Source organism: Canis lupus, chromosome 5, assembly GCF_011100685.1.
Source record: "Canis lupus familiaris isolate Mischka breed German Shepherd chromosome 5, alternate assembly UU_Cfam_GSD_1.0, whole genome shotgun sequence".
Taxonomy (NCBI): domain Eukaryota; kingdom Metazoa; phylum Chordata; class Mammalia; order Carnivora; family Canidae; genus Canis; species Canis lupus.
This window is the reverse complement of record NC_049226.1, coordinates 42,415,447-42,431,168: the sequence shown is the minus strand read 5'-3', so window position 1 is coordinate 42,431,168 and position 15,722 is coordinate 42,415,447. Positions and strand designations below refer to the sequence as shown.

General features: G+C 47.8%; 1 protein-coding gene and 1 pseudogene across 1 annotated transcript; one reads left to right on the top strand and one right to left on the bottom strand.

Annotated features, from left to right (window-relative positions):
* The first annotated feature begins 2,482 nt into the window (after window positions 1-2,482).
* LOC119871758 lies at window positions 2,483-3,972 on the top strand (annotated as a pseudogene).
* On the bottom strand, window positions 3,966-7,786 carry PLD6 (phospholipase D family member 6). The gene is made up of 2 exons (XM_038537129.1): window positions 7,323-7,786; window positions 3,966-5,821 (listed from the first exon to the last, which is right to left on the bottom strand). Exons 1-2 carry the CDS (start codon window positions 7,759-7,761, stop codon window positions 5,574-5,576), a joined length of 687 nt encoding a protein of 228 aa, XP_038393057.1. The 5' UTR covers window positions 7,762-7,786; the 3' UTR covers window positions 3,966-5,573.
* Between the last annotated feature and the right edge of the window lie 7,936 nt (window positions 7,787-15,722).

Below are 15,722 nucleotides of genomic sequence, written 5' to 3'. Positions count from 1 at the left end.
AATTTAAAATAAGAAACTGGAGTTTTCCAATATTGCCACAACCTTTGGAATGAAGTATGTGGAAATCCAAACTTTTATTCAAATAAACACAGAAAAATCACATGAGGACTCTATTTGCTGGAAATCAATTTACAGAATTCACAAAACTTAGAAAACTGAGTACAGACATATAAAAGATAGATCTCCAGTGTGCCATTCCAGTTGTTTCAGGATGTTTCATTAACTTTTTGTCCATTAAAACATTTAGGGGGAACGCCTGAGGTGGCTTGGCGGTTGGGCGTCTGCCTCTGGCTCAGGATGTGGTCCCAGAGTCTCAGATCGAGTCCCACATCAGGCTCCTGCATGGAGCCTGCTTCTCCTTCTGCCTGTGTCTCTGCCTCTCTCTGTGTCTCTCATGAATGAATGGATAAGGTCTTTAAAAAAAAATTCTAGACACTGGTCTGATGTAATGGTATTCTGATAGCTTTAGCATCCTTTTTTTTTTTTTTTAAGCTCTGTAAGTGCAATTTTGAAAACCAGTTGGCATTTGGAAAATCCAACATCCTTTGATGATGAAAACACTCAGCAAACTAGAAATAGAAGGAAACTTATTAAATATGACAAAGATTGTCTATAAAAAAAACCCGTAACTGGGCAGGCCGGGTGGCTCAGCGGTTTAGTGCCACCTTTGGCCCAGGGCCTGATCCTGGAGACACGGGATCAAGTCTCATGTCAGGCTCCCTGCATGGAGCCTGCTTCTCTCTCTGCCTGTGTCTCTGCCTCTCTCTGTGTCTCTCATGAATAAATAAAATCTTAAAAAAAAAAAAAAAAACCCACAGCTAACTTGATACTTAATGGTAAAAAACTGCTCCCCTCCCCCTGCCCCGCTAAGGTCAGCAATAAAACTGGTATCTGTTCTCACCATGTCTATTCAACACTGCCCTGGAAGTTCTAGCCACTCATGAAAAAGGAAAAATATCCATACTGGAAAGGAAGAAGTAAAACTGTATTTGTTGATGACATGATCTTGTATATGGGAAATCCTAAGGAATCCACCCCCCCAAAAAAATCTATTAGAACTGATAGTTCTGCAATTTTGCAGGATACAAGATTTGTATACAAAAATAGATTGTAGGGGATCCCTGGGTGGCTCAGCGCTTTGGAGCCTGCTTTTGGCCCAGGGCGTGATCCTGGAGTCCCAGGATCGAGTCCTGTGTTGGGCTCCCTGCATGGAGCCTGCTTCTCCCTCTGCCTGTGTCTCTGCCTCTCTGTCTATGTCTCTTGTGAATAAATAAATAAAATCTTAAAAAAAAAAATAGATTGTATTTACTAACAATCTGAAACACATTACGAAAACAATTCCATTTGCAGTAATATAAAGAAGAATAAAATATCATTTAAAAGAAGTATAAGGCTTATTAACTGAAACTACAAAAGATTATTTGAAGATTTAAGTAAATGGAAAGGAATCTGACATCCGTGGGTTAGAAAATGTGATATTGTTAGAATGATAATATTTCCCAACCTTGATCTATAGTTCAATACAATCCCTGTCAAAACCTCAGCTGCCTTTGCAAAAGTTGTTGTTGTTGTTGTTGTTTTTGTTTTATAAGATTGCATTTATTTATTCATGAGAGACACAGGCAGAGGCAGAAGCAGGCTCCATGCAGGAAGCCCAATGCGGTCGGTACTCGATCCCGGGTCTCCAGGATCAGGCCCTGGGCCGAAGGCAGTGCTAAACCGCTGAGCCACCTGGGCTGCCCTGCTTTTGCAAAAGTTGATAGGCTGATTCTAAGATTCATTTAGAAATATAACGGGATCCAGAATAGCCAAAACAATGTTGGAACGAACAAAGTTAAAGGACTTGTTTCCTGGGTTTTAAAACAGCTACAAACACTATGTATGCAAGGCAGTGTGCATAGGGAGTGACCTATAGATCAATGGACCATTATTAAGAACCCAGAAGTGGGCAGCCCGGGTGGCTCAGCGGTTTAGTGCCCGCTTTCAGCCCAGGGCGTGATCCTGGAGACCGGGGATTGAGTCCCACGTCGGGCTCCCTGCATGGAGCCTGCTTCTCTCTCTCTCTGTCCCTCATGAGTAAATAAATAAAATCTTTAAAAAAAAAAAAAAAAAAAGAACCCAGAAGTAAGTGATTACATTTATGTAAGCAATTGATTTTTGACAACAGTGCCGAATAAATGGTGCTGGGACAACTAGCTATTGACATGCAAAAGAATGCCCTTGGACCCCCTTCCTCACACTAAACACAAAAGTTAACTCAAAATGGTTCACAGACCTGACCCAAAAGTGGGCGGGCCCACTAGAGGTCAGGAATGAGAACAAGCAACAGGAGGAGGTGGCAGGTGCAGCCATGGTGAGACCTCACTTTTCCATTATGCGGCTTTTCCTGCCACCACTGACCTCCAAAGATCATCTACCCTTTGGTGCAGATTAAAAAAAAAAAAAAAGTAGCAATTGGACAGGAGAAGAATGGCATTGAAATATTTCCAGCAACAAGTGCTTTGGAGGCGTTCAGAAAGGTTTTGAACCCGAGAGTTAACTACAAGGGCAGCCCTGGTGGTTCAGCGGTTTAGCGCCGCCTGCAGCCCAGGGCATGATCCTGGAGACCTGGGATCGAGTCCCACGTTGGGCTCCCTGCATGGAGCCTGCTTCTCCCTCTGCCTGTGTCTCTGCCTCTCTCTGTGTATCTCTCATGAATAAATAAATAAAATATTTTTAAAAAGAATAAACTGAACTGCAAAATGAAACTTGCTGTCTACTTACCACCAAACGCATAAACTGGAAAATGCCCTAGTTTAACTCAGAACAAAATTTTAAAGTCTGATTATCGGGACACCTGGGTGGCTCAGCGGTTGAGTGTCTGTCTTTGGCTCAGGCCGTGATCCCTGGGGTCCCGGGATCAAGTTCCACATTGCACTCCCTGCAAGGAGCCTGCTTCTCCCTCTGCCTGTGTCTCTGCCCCTCTGTGTCTCTCATGAATACATAAAATATTTTTTTTTAAAGTCTGGTGGGGTTTGTGTGTGTGTTTTGTTTTTTTTAATCAAGCTGCTTCTGAACGTGGCCTTGTTGTCCTTGTCCCAGATGCCAGCCATTGTGGCTACAGTAAGGAAGCAAAGGAGAGGGCTGGGACTCTGGCCCTGGTGCTGGGTTTTAAGTGAACGCTACTGAAGAACCTTGGAAAACTAACAGAATGTACTATTCTGTAACTGAGGAGCTACCCCAACTCATAAATGCCAATTTTCCAGTGGGCCCCAAAGGATGTCTATTTTGGCCACTCCATGGGAGGCCATGGAGCTCTGATTTGTGCTTGGAGGAATCCTGGAAAGTCTAAATCTGTGTCAGCAGTTGCTCCAGTTTGCAACACAGTGCTCTGTCCTTGGGGTAAAAAAGCCTTTACTGGATATTTGGGAACAGGTCACAGTAAATGGAAGGCTGATGGTACCACCCATCTGGTGAAGTCCTATCCAGGTTCACAGGTTCACAGCTGCCTGTATAGAAAGTCTCTGTTGTTTTTAGATTACAAGAGGGTTCTGACCATAGTTACTTCGCCGCCCATCAGATATCTTGCAAAATATATGAATACGGGGATCTCTGGGTGGCTCAGTGGTTTAGCACCTGCCTTCGACCCAGGGCGTGATTCTGGAGTCCCGGGACTCGAGTCCTGTGTCAGGCTTTTTTTTTTTTTAATTGCGGGGGGAAGGTTTCCCACATTTGGGGAACTTGCTGGGGTCAGCACACCCCGAGTGTGATGGATAAGCCTCAGCCCTGGAAAACCACCTTCATTACCTTTGGAAAAGACTTCACAAGGTGCCCCAAGTAACACATTCAGGTCTTGCTCCTGTTTGCAGCACCCATCCTGACCAGTGGTTTCTCAACAGCTGTATGTTGTCCACTTCCCGCAAATGGCATTTAATAAACCACACCCACTATTCAGATGAGCAAAAGACAAAGAAACAGCGCTAGCATTCCAGAATAAGAACATATTTATTTAAACGTGCCAGAAGTCCAGGACAACCCAGCTTCATAATTCAGGACACATTCTGTAACTCCTGTTCTCTCCTCAGAGCAGACTGCTGGAACACACACGCAGTTGAGAAAATACATCTAGTGTAAAAGCAGGTCTTATTTCCAAACTATATATTATACTTTATAGCCTCAATAAGTCAGAAAAACTAACTTTGGGTTTACTTGTGTAACACAGTAAGTCAAAGGTGACTTTAAGCAGAAAAAACATGCAACACGGAATGGTCTCTGCAGGTGGCTCCGTGGGTGTGATGGGGAAAGTGTACATGCCCAGACCTCAGGACCAGTCACACAGCATATTACACAAGTATGACAAGATGGCACAATGAGCATTCGGATGTCATCTGAACTAAAGATATGTGTTATGAAAAGATAATCTGTAACATCTCACAAGCATATGTGAGACAGCTATTCTTGTAGTTACCAGTGAGAGCAAATCCCCTAGCTGACAGTAAAAATAGACCTGGGAGGTGCCACAGCCCCAAATCAGGCTCTCTCCTGGCTGACTCCCCTGGATGGTCAGGTAATTCAGGATGCCTTGTGCTGAGCCAAACCTGCCAATGAGCCAAGTTCACCGGTGCTAACAGTGAAGGTCACTTCTAAGCGCACAAAATCACCTTGAATGTGAGAATGTTAACAATTAAAGGCATAACACAGGAAACAGAAGCTGCTTCTGGCCGCTTACCGGCCTTGCTGACAGAAGCTGGGGGGGACGAACGTCTCCAGGTGTATTTGTTGTAAAGGGTCATCGTGCAAGGAGACCCGGTAAGAGCATGACCTGCCCGCTGCAGGGGCAAGCAATGCTCACCAGGGGCCTGGAGGGCAGCTCCCCACTCCTGCCGTGCCTGGCACCCCTCCCTCCTCCTGCCCCTTCTCCTCCCGCCCCTTCTCCTCCCTGACTTCTCCCGTTTCCCTCTGTGGACTCAAACCCGCCAAGAAGCCACCAAGGAGCTTGTGACAGCAGACACGAAGGACTGCTGCCTCTACCAACACCAGGTATCAGCTGTGCTGCTGGGAGCGGCCAGGCCAACAGAAGAGGACACAAGTCAGGAGCCACTGCCACGGGGCTGATGGAGTAGGCCACATGAGAGACCCCAGATCGGGGGGGGGGGGGGGGGGACGAGGACGGGAGGGGTCAGCTTGTCTAAGGCAGGAGAAGCCCATCCACCATGGGCCCAGGAGCCGGCAGCCCTGGGAAGCACACTTGTGAGAGGTGGTGGCTGCATTTACTGTGGCAAGAAACAAGCTGTCCGAAACAACTGACTTGGGGTGGTAGGGATGTCCCTGTCTTCCATAACCCCAAACACTGTTTAGTTGGCTTTCATCCTGTACCGAACGAGAACAGACTTTGCAAGAATGTGTTCCTAAATTTCGCTTATGTACCATGCATGTCACACCCAAACCGGCAGCAGCTCTGGGTGAGGCCCAGGCCGGCCTGGAGTCCCATTCTTTGTAGGTTTGCTCTGGCTTTAACTCTGGGTACCAAAAGTTCTGTGACATTAAACACCACTCTCCCCTCCAACTCTGCAGACAGCGGAGAGAGCACAGCTTCAGTGACTTCGCTTCTTCTGCGGGAAAAAGGTGTACTTGGTAGGATTAAACTCTTCCCAGATACGTTCAAATTCTTCCAGAAAAAGCCTCACATACTCCTCATCCTCCATAATCAAAACATTTTCTCTGTTGTTCTGGATGGCTTGTGTGGTCCAGTTGAGGGAGCCCGTGATCAGCACCTTCTTGTCCACGATGGCGAACTTGTGATGCATGTAGCCAAGGTCCTGATCATGTCGCACCTGGATGCCTGCAAAAGGAGCAAGTCAGCCTTCGCCACCCCCTCCGGCCACACTGTGGTGTGAGCACCTGAGCTCCTCCTCAAGCATGGGCCACTTTCTAGCAGCCGCGACTGTGGCTATTTGGTTCCAGTTCAGTAGGAAGCGGGAAGCCTGTCCCGCTGGGGCAGGTGTGGGTGGCAGCCCCGGAAGGGACCAGCTCTGCACTCCGGGTGAGGTCTGCCACCCACACTTCTTGGGATGACCCGACTAGCACGGGCCCGTCAGTGGTCCCGGGAGGAGCCAGCCATGAATCTGGCTGGGGCGACCGCAAGTGGGGTTTCCCTGCCTTCCAGCTCTCGCTCTGCCCACCCTGGAAACACCCCAATTGCACGGGGGAGGGGGTGCACCTGGGGCAGGAAGACCGCCGGAGAAGCCAGGCCCTGCGGCTTGGGGTGAAGGAGTTCAGCCCTCTTCACTCCCAGAAGGACCCCCGTCTGCTACAGAAAGGAATTCGCCCTGGCTGCGCCTCCTCGGCTCAACGAAAAGCCTGCTGTCGGCAAGCTCCCCGAGGGCAGGACCCTGGAGTCCTGCCCAGCTCACCAACCACCTATCTGCTCAGTGAACAAGCCCGTGAGAAATGTGATTTAAAAGAACAGTTTAGGAACACCCAGGTGGCCCAGCGGTTTAGCGCCGACTTCAGCCCAGGGCGTGATGCTGGAGAACCAGGATCGAGTCTCGCATCGGGCTCCCTGCATGGAGCCTGCTTCTCCCTCTCCCTCTGCCTGTGTCTCTGCCTCTCTGTCTCTCTCGTAAATAAATAAATAAAATCTAAAAAAAAAAAAAAAGCGAAATACTGTTGTCCTCCTCTAGCCCTCTGCGTCAGCCCGACCTTGGCCTCGTGCGCATGCCTGCTCCTATGGCACACTGCCCGGAGTCGGCCAGCAAGTGGGCTGGCAGGTTTGGTTTTTGAGTTGGCTCTTGATTTCCTGGGTGCTGACTGGGCCGCTGTCATTTCAGTCTGCGGTCGTCAAAAATTCAACTGGCCGGGCTACGTTCCCTGCTCTACCCGCCACAGGCTTTCCCCACAGTGTCCCAAGGCCAACACGGGTCATGAAAATGTGGGTAACGACAAGGGCTCGTGGCTTCCCCGGGGTCACCGGGCAGGCCCCCAGATCTCTCTCCACTAGCTGGGAAGACACAGCCTACTCACTCCCCGGGGCTCACATCCGGGTATCCAGCATAAGAACCCCCTGCACAGAAGCCCAGCCCCCGGGGGAGGCAGCTGTTCTTTACAGATGGCCCCGGGGTCTCTCCGGGGTAAAACTCTCCCGACCTCACAAGGCCACGTGGGCCATACGCGGGGTCTCCCCCATCCTCAGGCCCCTGCAGTATCCGCCCTTGGCATCCCCACCACAGCCTAAGGCCCCGGGGTCAGAGCAGGCGCCGGGCTGGGGGCCCGACGCCGCTCCCCCGAGGGCTCCCCGGCCCTGAGCCCCGAGCCTGGGCTCCGGCCTCCGCGGCCCCGCTTACCTGCCTTGCGGAGCAGGCCGATCTGCGAGCCGTTGAGGGCCATGTAGTCGCAGTCGGTGATGACCCGGACGCGCACCCCGCGCTGGTGCAGCAGCTGCACCGCGCGGCCCAGCTGCGGGCTGGAGAAGGCAAAGAGGCAGAGCTCGAGGCTGGCGCGGGCGGCCAGCAGGGCGCGCAGCAGGCGGCTGAGCGAGCTCTCGCCGTGGGGCAGGCTGCACCGGCAGCCGGCTGGGGGCCCCGACGGCGCCTCCCCCGGGGCCTGCAGCAGGGCCTCGGTGCAGGTCACCTGCGACGGGAAGAAGAGCACCTGGCGCCGCGGCGGCCTCTGCTGCTGCCGGCGCCCGGCCCGCAGCCAGCACAGCACGGAGGGCAGCGCCTCCAGGGCCAGCGCGAGGCCCACGGCCGCCACGGCCGCCACCTGCCATCGGAACCGCTCCATGCCGCCTCGGCCCGACGACGACCCGCGGCCCCGCCGCCCACCGCGCCTGCGCGGCCGACGGCCACGTACTCCTCCCCCTACCACCAATCCGACGGCGCGTCCGACGCCCTCCTACACACACAGACACACACACACACACACACACACACACACAGCCCATCACGCATGCGCGCCGCCAGCCCTGGACATCGCCCCTGCCAACTGCGCCTGCGCAGCCCCTGGCACGTGAGCCCGCCCTTCCCCCTCCGCCCACCGCGCCTGCGCCCCCGCAGCCACGTGCGCCCAACCTTTCCCCACCCCCTCCCCCCGCCCTGCGTGCGCTCCTGCCTCCCGCGCCGCTCGCGCCTCCGCCGGCCTCCCCGTGGCGTCTGCGCAGCCGCCGGCCGCGTGGGGAGGCCCGTGCTCGCGTGGCCGCCCTGAGGTCCGCGCACCGCCCGCCGACGCCGACGCCGACGCCGCCGCCTCCCGCTCCCCGCGGGGCCGCGAGAGCCCGGGCCGTCCTCCCTCCGAGGGCGGGAGAGGCTGCTGACCTCGGCGCACGCCTTCCCTTCGGCCCGGGCTGCGGCCTGAGACGCACACGGTGTTCCAGGAGCCCGTCGCTGGAGGAGGGCCTCAGGCCGCCGTGTCGCAGACCGTGGGACGGCCACGCCCGGCATTGGGCCCCGGTATTTCTGCCGCCTCTCCCAGTACCACCTTGGCATCGGAGGACGCCTGTTCTGCTTGGAGCACAGACCTAGTGAAAACCGGGAAGCCCTTGGTCCTACCTTAGCGAGCCCCAGCCCCGCTGTGCACCGCTTGGGAGGAGAGAGGGAGAGACGACAGTGTAAGAATTTCTTGTCTATTTTTTTCTTTCCTGAATCCTGGGCAGGACTTTGCATGGTTAATTTGAAGTGTATCTGTGGTCTCGAGAAGGAAGTGATAACTCCCCTACAGTCTCCTCCTTGTACCAGCTGACGGTCTCTGCATGACTTGGCAGCTGTTAAAAAACATACCCCCAAATTGGGGAGAAGGAGCTGATGTGAGTAACCTTGGAAAATCATGTAAGGCAAACACAAAAGGAACTGCCCATAAACACTGCACTCTGGTTGGTCCATTGATTTCCCGACGGCGGGACTGCCTATAGCACCCGGGGACTGAATGGATCAAGAAACGGTTGGCAGCTGGTAGTCTGAGCCAGGGTTCTCTCTGTTGCATAGGGTAGGAGATGAGATGCCTGCGGTACTGGAGTGGAGTCAGAGATACCACAGTGAAGTCATGTTTAGCTCAGTATGTATATTAACATACATCGCATGTCAGGTTTGACATACATGTGCCACATACCTCAGTCCCCTCAGAGGCCCAGAGGCCAAGACACCCCAGCAGCAATGAGCATACCTAGCTCCCAGATCATTTCTTTTTTTTTTTAAGATTTTTAAAAATTTATTTATTCATAGAGACACACACAGAGAGAGAGAGAGGCAGATCCACAGGCAGAGGAAGAAGCAGACTCCATGCAGGAAGCCTGACGTGGGATTCGATCCTGGGACTCCAGGATCATACCCCGCGCTGCAGGCAGCGCTAAACCGCTGAGCCACTGGGGCTGCCCCAGGTCTTCATTTCTAAACACCATTCTCCAACCAAAGGAACCAGGACTCCTTGAAGAAACAACTAACTGGTTTTAGGGTTGGGCAGGGAAACGGTAAGATGTGTTTCAGGCATCTTCTATTACCAGAAAGTGAGGATGAGGCATGGCGGCATGACCGCAGGACACAGGGGTAACGGAAAAGAACTCTCAGTGGCCAAAACTGGAGCAAGTTGAGAAATAAAGTAAATAATGCAGTATTGGTTATAACCCAAGTACAAGACAAACATGCACGACTCCATGCTGATATAAGTAAATGACATTTGAATAAAGAAACGAGAGATTTGAGTCTTATTTACAGAAGAATTCCAAATAATATAAGTAGATGTTCCCTGTCACAGGAGGTAGACCTAAATCTCCCCCGCCCCTTTGGAGGCTAGACTTAGTGATTATAGTAGGGAAAGGGGAAAAATAAGAGTTTACATGGAGAAACTTGGTAAACACTGCCTCAACCACTAACATAGCCAGAGATGTGTGAATGTTACATACCCCCAATATGAAATTTTTTTGGTTTTTTTTTTTTTGGGGGGGGAGTTGTTTTGTTTTGTTTTGTTTTTTATGGAGAGAGAGCGAGCATGGGGAGAAGGAATGGAAGAGGAGAATCTCAAGCAGACTCCCTGGTGAGGGTGGAGCCTGAAGTGGGGTCGATCTCACCACTCCAAGATCATGACCTGAGCTGAAATCAAGAGACACTTAATGGACTGAGCCACCCAGTTGCCCCTCCCGTGATATGACTGATGAGAAGGGCACTTCAGCTCTGTGGTGGTCCTTCCCAAAGCTCATGAGCCCAGATCAATCACGAGGAAAAAACATCAGAAATCCAGATTGAAGGACATGCTATCACATTGTGCAGGATATCTGGCCAAGGACATGAAAAAAGGGAACAACTTAGAAACTGTAACAGACCAGCAAAGACTGGGGAGACCTGATAACTGAATGCAATGTGGTGTCCTGGCCTGGGTCCTGAAACAGAAAGATAAGGCTACTGGGAAAAGTGGTGAAATCTGAATAAAGTCAAATTTAATTAATAGTAATATACCGATGTCAGTTTCTTCACTTTGACAACTGTATGATAGTGATGTAAGGGAAACCAGATGAGCAGTATATGCAAACTCTCTGTGTCCCTTTGAAACTTTTCAGTAAATCCCAAAGTCTTCCAATTAAAGTTTATTAAAAATATCAAACTTCGAGAGCACCTGGGTAGCTTAATGGTTGAGCATCTGCTTTCGGCTTAGGTCGTGATCCTAGGGTCCTGCAATCAACTCCCACATCAGGCTCCCCCCAGGGAGCCTGCTTCTCCCTCTGCCTATGTCTCTCCCTCTCTCTGTGTGCCTCTCATGAATAAATAACATCTTTAAAAATAAAAAAATTGGGCAGCATGGGTGGTTCAAGTGGTTTAGTCCCACCTTCAGCCCAGGGCGTGATCCTGGAGACCCGGGATGGAGTCCCACATTGGGCTCCCTGTATGGAGTCTGCTTCTCCCTCTGCCTGTGTCTGTGCCTCTCTCTGTCTCTCTGTGTGTCTCTCATGAATAAATAAGTAAAATCTTTTTTAAAAAAAAGATAAAAGGCTGAGTGAAAAAGACAAAAATTAAAAATTAAAATATCAAACTTCCATCTTCCATCTCATCAAGCTATCCCACTCCTAAATATCACCCAAGAGAAAGAAAGCCTAAGTCTATGTATCTACACAAAAGACTTGTACATAAATAGTCACAGCAGGTTTATTCATAATAAACCAAACCTTGATACAACACAAATGTCCATCACCAGGTAAATAACCAAAACTTCACCTATCTATACAATGGAATACTATTAAGCAATAAAAAGACATAAACTACTGGTATATATACTACAACATTGATGAATTTCAGGAAGGCTGAGTGAGGGCAGCCCCGGTGGCTCAGCGGTTTAGCGCCGCCTGCAGCCCAGGGTGTGATCCTGGAGTCCGGGGATCGAGTCCCACATCAGGCTCCCTGCATGGAGTCTGCTTCTCCCTCTGCCTCTCTCTTTCTCTCTCTCTCTCTCTCCACGTCTCCATGAATAAGTAAATAAAATCTTAAAAAAAAACATTAACTTTAGCAGGAGTTAAAAGAGGCATTAAATACCACTAGTATTGAACAGGACATCCTTAAGAGTTACAATTGGAGGAATTTAGGAAGGATGCTTAAGTAATCATGCAATACTCTGAACAAATGCTCCAGACAGTCTGTTCTTGGAAAAGTGTTAAGTATTGAAACCCTCGCCTCTCTTCAAACACAAGGAGAAGGCTCAAGACCCAGAATGTTTTCTTTCTCCCCGTCAGTGTACAAAACTGCAAAAACGCAAAAGCAGACTGAGTCAGCAAGCCTGCACACGCTCCGCTGCCTTCCATGTCCTCTGCGCCCTCATGGGAGTCAGTCTTCAAAAGCGGCACTGTTCTCAGGTGAAAAAGCCCACAACTGTCCCTAAAAACGAATCAAAAAGTTTCTTATCAAAATAAGTTTCAGTATGTGTTCGAAATTCAAGTTACAGATTCCTAGGAAATGAAGACTAACACTTCTGCTGGGTTCCACCTGCCAAGGGGCCAGTCAGTAGTCCAGCGGACAACTGGTAAACTTCCCTTTTGAACAGGACAGCAGTTTTCCCAGGGAATGTCAGTCCCCAGAAAATAACGTCATCCTCAAGATGAGGCGCACAGTGGAGGTCCTCTTTGCCCCACATTTTGCCCCACATTTATCCTTGACCCGTGTGAACTTGGAGTCCCCTCCTACTCTGAGAGGATGACCAGAACACAAGGCTGGCAGTTTAAGGGCTCCACTGTCATCCAGGGAATTCTTCCTGCCACCTTCCTTTCAAACAAATTTACCTTTAATTTTGTTTTTTGTTTTTTGTTTTTTGTTTTTTTTTTTAGGGACGCCTGGGTGGCTCAGCAGTTGAGCACCTGCCTTTGGCTCTGAGCATGATCCCGGGTTCAAGGATCGAGTCCCACATCGGGCTTCTTGTGGGGCGCCTACTTCTCCCTCAGCCTATGTCTCTGCCTCTCCCTCTGTGTCTCTCATGAATAAATAAATAAATAAAAATCTTCTTCATGAGAGACAGACAGAGAGAGAGAGAGGCAGAGACACACACAGGCAGAGGGAGAAGCAGCCTCCATGCAGGGAGCCCAATGTGGGACTTGATCCTGGGATTCCGGAATCACGTCCTGAGCAGAAGGTCAACGCTCAACTACTGAGCCACCCAGGTGTCCCATCCTTTAAATATTTTTAATGGATGAGCTATTCCCCAAAGTTGAACAAGTTGTGAAGCACACACGTGTAGACACTCAAGAGATGTCTTTGGAATAAATGAGTGGGTTCTCATCAACTCCAAACACTACCTTTGAGAGGAGCATCAAAAATCACTAAAGCACCTGAAACTTTCACACCACGAAAACTGGCCTCACTGGTGTCATTTTTTTAAATTATTTATTTATTTATTTATTTATTTATTTATTTATTTATTTATTTATGATAGACACACACACACACAGAGGCAGAGACACAGGAGGAGGGAGAAGCAGGCTCCATGCAGGAAGCCCGATGTGGGACTTGATCCCGGGACTCCAGGATCGCACTCTGGGCCAAAGGCAGGCATTAAACTGCTGAGCCACCCAGGGATCCCCACTGGTGTCATTTTTTAAAATTTAGGTTAAAATACACATAAAATAGGGGCATCTGCCTGGCTCCATCAGTGATGTGTGCAACTCACTGGGTGGAGAGTTTATTTTAAAATAAAACCTTAACAAAATACATAAAATCTACTATCCCAACTATTTTTAAGTGTACAGTTCAGTGGGATTAAAGGTGTTCACACTGTTGTGCATCCATCACCAGCATCCATCCCCATAACTCTTTCCATCTTGGAAAACTGAAATTCCATGCCTATTAAACATTAACTCTCCATTCTCTCCTTCTCCCAGCCCTGGCAACCACCATCCCACTTTTTGCCTCTATGATTTTGACTACTTGAAGTACATCGTATAATTGGAATCCTACAGGATTTTTCTTTTTGTGATTAACTCATTTCATTTAAAATAATGTCCTCAAATTCATCCATGTTATATTACAGAATTTCCCTCCTTTTTATGGTGAATAATATTCCATTGCATGGATATGACATATTTTGCTTAGCCATTCATCAGTCGATGGACAGTTGGGTTGCTTCCATGCTTTAGTTGTTACATAATGCTGCTCGGAAGATGAATGTACAAATATCTCTTTGGCACTCTGCTTTCCACTCCTTTTGGTATATACCCATAAGTGGAATTGCTGGGTCCTAAGGTAATCCTATTTTTAATTTTTGGAGGAACCTCCATACTGTTTTCCACAGTGGCTTCACCATTTTACACTCTCACCAATGGTCCACAAGGGCTCCAATCTTCCCATATCCTCATTGACACTTATATTCTGTTTTCTTCATAGTAGCCATCCTGATGGTGTGAGATGATATTTCATTGTACTATTGATTTGTATTTCCCTAGTGATTAGTGATGTTGGTATCTTTTCATGTGCTTGTTGGTTACTTATATATCTTCTCTGGAGGAATGTGTAGCCAAATATTTTGCCCATTTTTGAATTGGGTTGTTTCACTGTTGTTGAATTTTATGGTTCTATATATACTCTGGATATTAATCCCTTATCAGATATTTTTCCCATTCTGTGGCTTGCCTTTTTACTCTGTGGATAGAATCTTTTGATGTAGAAAATTATAAAATTTTGATGAAGTCCAGTTTGTCTCTTTTTCTTCTGTTACCTGCAACATTGGTGTCATATCCAAGAAATCATCACCAAATTCAAAATCAAGAAGCTTTTGCCCTGTGTTTTCTTCTAAGAATTTCTCTGTTTTAGCTCTTACATTTAAGTCCTTGATTCATTTTGAATTAATTTTTTAATTATTATTCGTGAGGGACGGAAAAAGAGGCAGAGACATAGGCAGAGGGAGAAATAGGCTCCCTGCAGGGAGCCCGATGCAGGACTCGATCCCAGGACCCTGAAATCAAGACTTGAACCAAAGGCAGATAGATACTCAACCACGGAGCCACCCAAGTGCCCCTGAGTTAATTTTTTTATGTGGTGTTATGTAAGGGTTCAATTTTGTTCTTTTGCATGTGGATATCCAGTTTCCCCAGAACCATTTGTTGAATAGAACGTGCTTTCCCCCGCTGAATGGTATTGGCACACTTATCAAAAATTTGTGAGAATTGACCATATTTGTGAGAATTTTGGGGGGGCTCTCTATTCTATTCCACTAGTCTATTCCACTAGTCTATCTTCATGCCAATACCATACTTCTGATTATGTTTTTTTTAACCTCTGTCTTTTTTTTTTAATTTTATTTATTTATGATAGTCATCACAGAGAGAGAAAGAGAGAGAGGCAGAGACATAGGCAGAGGAAGAAGCAGGCTCCAGCCTGACGTGGGATTCGATCCTGGGTCTCCAGGATCGCGCCCTGGGCCAAAGGCAGGCGCTAAACTGCTGCGCCACCCAGGGATCCCCTGATTATGTATTTTTGTAGTAAGTTTCAAAATCAGAAAGTGTGAGTACTCCAGTTGTGCTCTTTTTCAGGGTTGTTTTGGCTATTTGAAGTCCCTTGAGATGCCATATGATTTTTTTTATGGGTTTTCCTATTTCTGGGGGAAAAAAAGCCCCCACATTTTTGGGATTTTGATGTGGATTGCATTGAATCTGTAGATTGCTTTGCGTAATACTGATATTTTAACAATATTAAGTCTTCCAATCCATGAACATGGAATGTTTCCACTTATTTATATCTTCTTTAATTTCTTTCAGCCATGTTTTGTAGCTTTTGTTATATAGGTTGTCACCCCCTCAGTTAATAATTTTTTTCTTTATGATGTTATTATAAATAAAATTGTTTTTGTAATTCCGTTTTCAGATTGTTCATTGTGTATAGAAATGCAATTGCTTTTTGTGTGATTTTGTATCCTATAACTTTGCTGAATTCCTTTATTAGATCTAACAGCTTTTTAGTGAAGTCTTTAGGGTTTTCTATATATAAGAGCACTTTACCTGCAAACAGAAATAATTTTACTACTTCTTTTCCAATTTGAATGTCTTTTCTTTTTCTTGCTTAATTGCTCTGGCAAAACCTTCTAGTACTGTGTTGAAGATAATTGGTCAAAGTGGGTATCCTTGCCTTGTTCCTAATCTTAGAGGAAAAGCTTTCAATCTTTTACAACTGAGTACTGTTTGCCACAGGATTTTCATAAATAGGTTTTTAAATACATATTATTTATAATAATTGTATATTATTTTATATTTACTAATTTTATTACTTTCATTTTTATTTTAGAGTTTT